General features: G+C 58.9%; 1 protein-coding gene across 1 annotated transcript in view; it reads left to right on the top strand.

Annotated features, from left to right (window-relative positions):
- Window positions 1-609, top strand: part of GALNT2 (polypeptide N-acetylgalactosaminyltransferase 2) — a 49724-nt gene that overhangs the window by 36206 nt on the left and 12909 nt on the right. The window contains exons 8-9 of the mRNA XM_014535979.1: window positions 187-329; window positions 425-592. Of these exons, the coding sequence (XP_014391465.1) occupies window positions 187-329; window positions 425-592 (311 nt within the window). The remainder of the gene's footprint in view (window positions 1-186; window positions 330-424; window positions 593-609) is intronic.

The raw sequence follows: 609 nt of genomic DNA, 5'->3' as shown, positions 1-609 counted from the left end.
AGGAATTTGTTCATAGTTTTTTTTTAAACTATAGTCCGGCCCTCCAACGGTCTGAGGGACAGTGAACTGGCCCCCTGTTTAAAAAGTTTGAGGACCCCTGATCTACACACATCACCCCCGGCATTGCGTTGGGCCTCCTGCCACGTCTCCTGCCTTCTGCCTGTCTGCCGACTTCCCTCCCACCAGCACAGCGCTTTCTCGGAGGGAAGAGGCGGACATGATGGAAGTTCCGGAGAAACACACGATGCCCAAGTCCTTCCCTTTACAGCAGCCCGGACAGCTGACGGGCAGGAAGTCACGAAACCCTTACAGGACCGCCAGCCGCGGGCGTGACGGTCCCGCAGTCCCTGCTGCTGGTCGAGAACTCACCACGTGCCGGACGCTTTGCACATGACCTTCCACCCAGCCCCCTGCCCCTCCGCCTGACAGCCGAGGCACTGGGATCACTTGGGGGGTCGGGGTCTCAGTGTGTGTTCACCCTACTATTGTCTCTCTCGGTTCCAGGATAGGACCCGGGTCGTGTCGCCCATCATCGATGTCATCAACATGGACAACTTTCAGTACGTGGGGGCGTCCGCCGACTTAAAAGGGGGTAGGTGCGCTCACGGC

The sequence above is a fragment of the Myotis brandtii genome, unplaced genomic scaffold (assembly GCF_000412655.1).
Source record: "Myotis brandtii unplaced genomic scaffold, ASM41265v1 scaffold1026, whole genome shotgun sequence".
NCBI classification, from domain to species: domain Eukaryota; kingdom Metazoa; phylum Chordata; class Mammalia; order Chiroptera; family Vespertilionidae; genus Myotis; species Myotis brandtii.
This window is presented reverse-complemented; position numbering and strand designations above follow the sequence as displayed.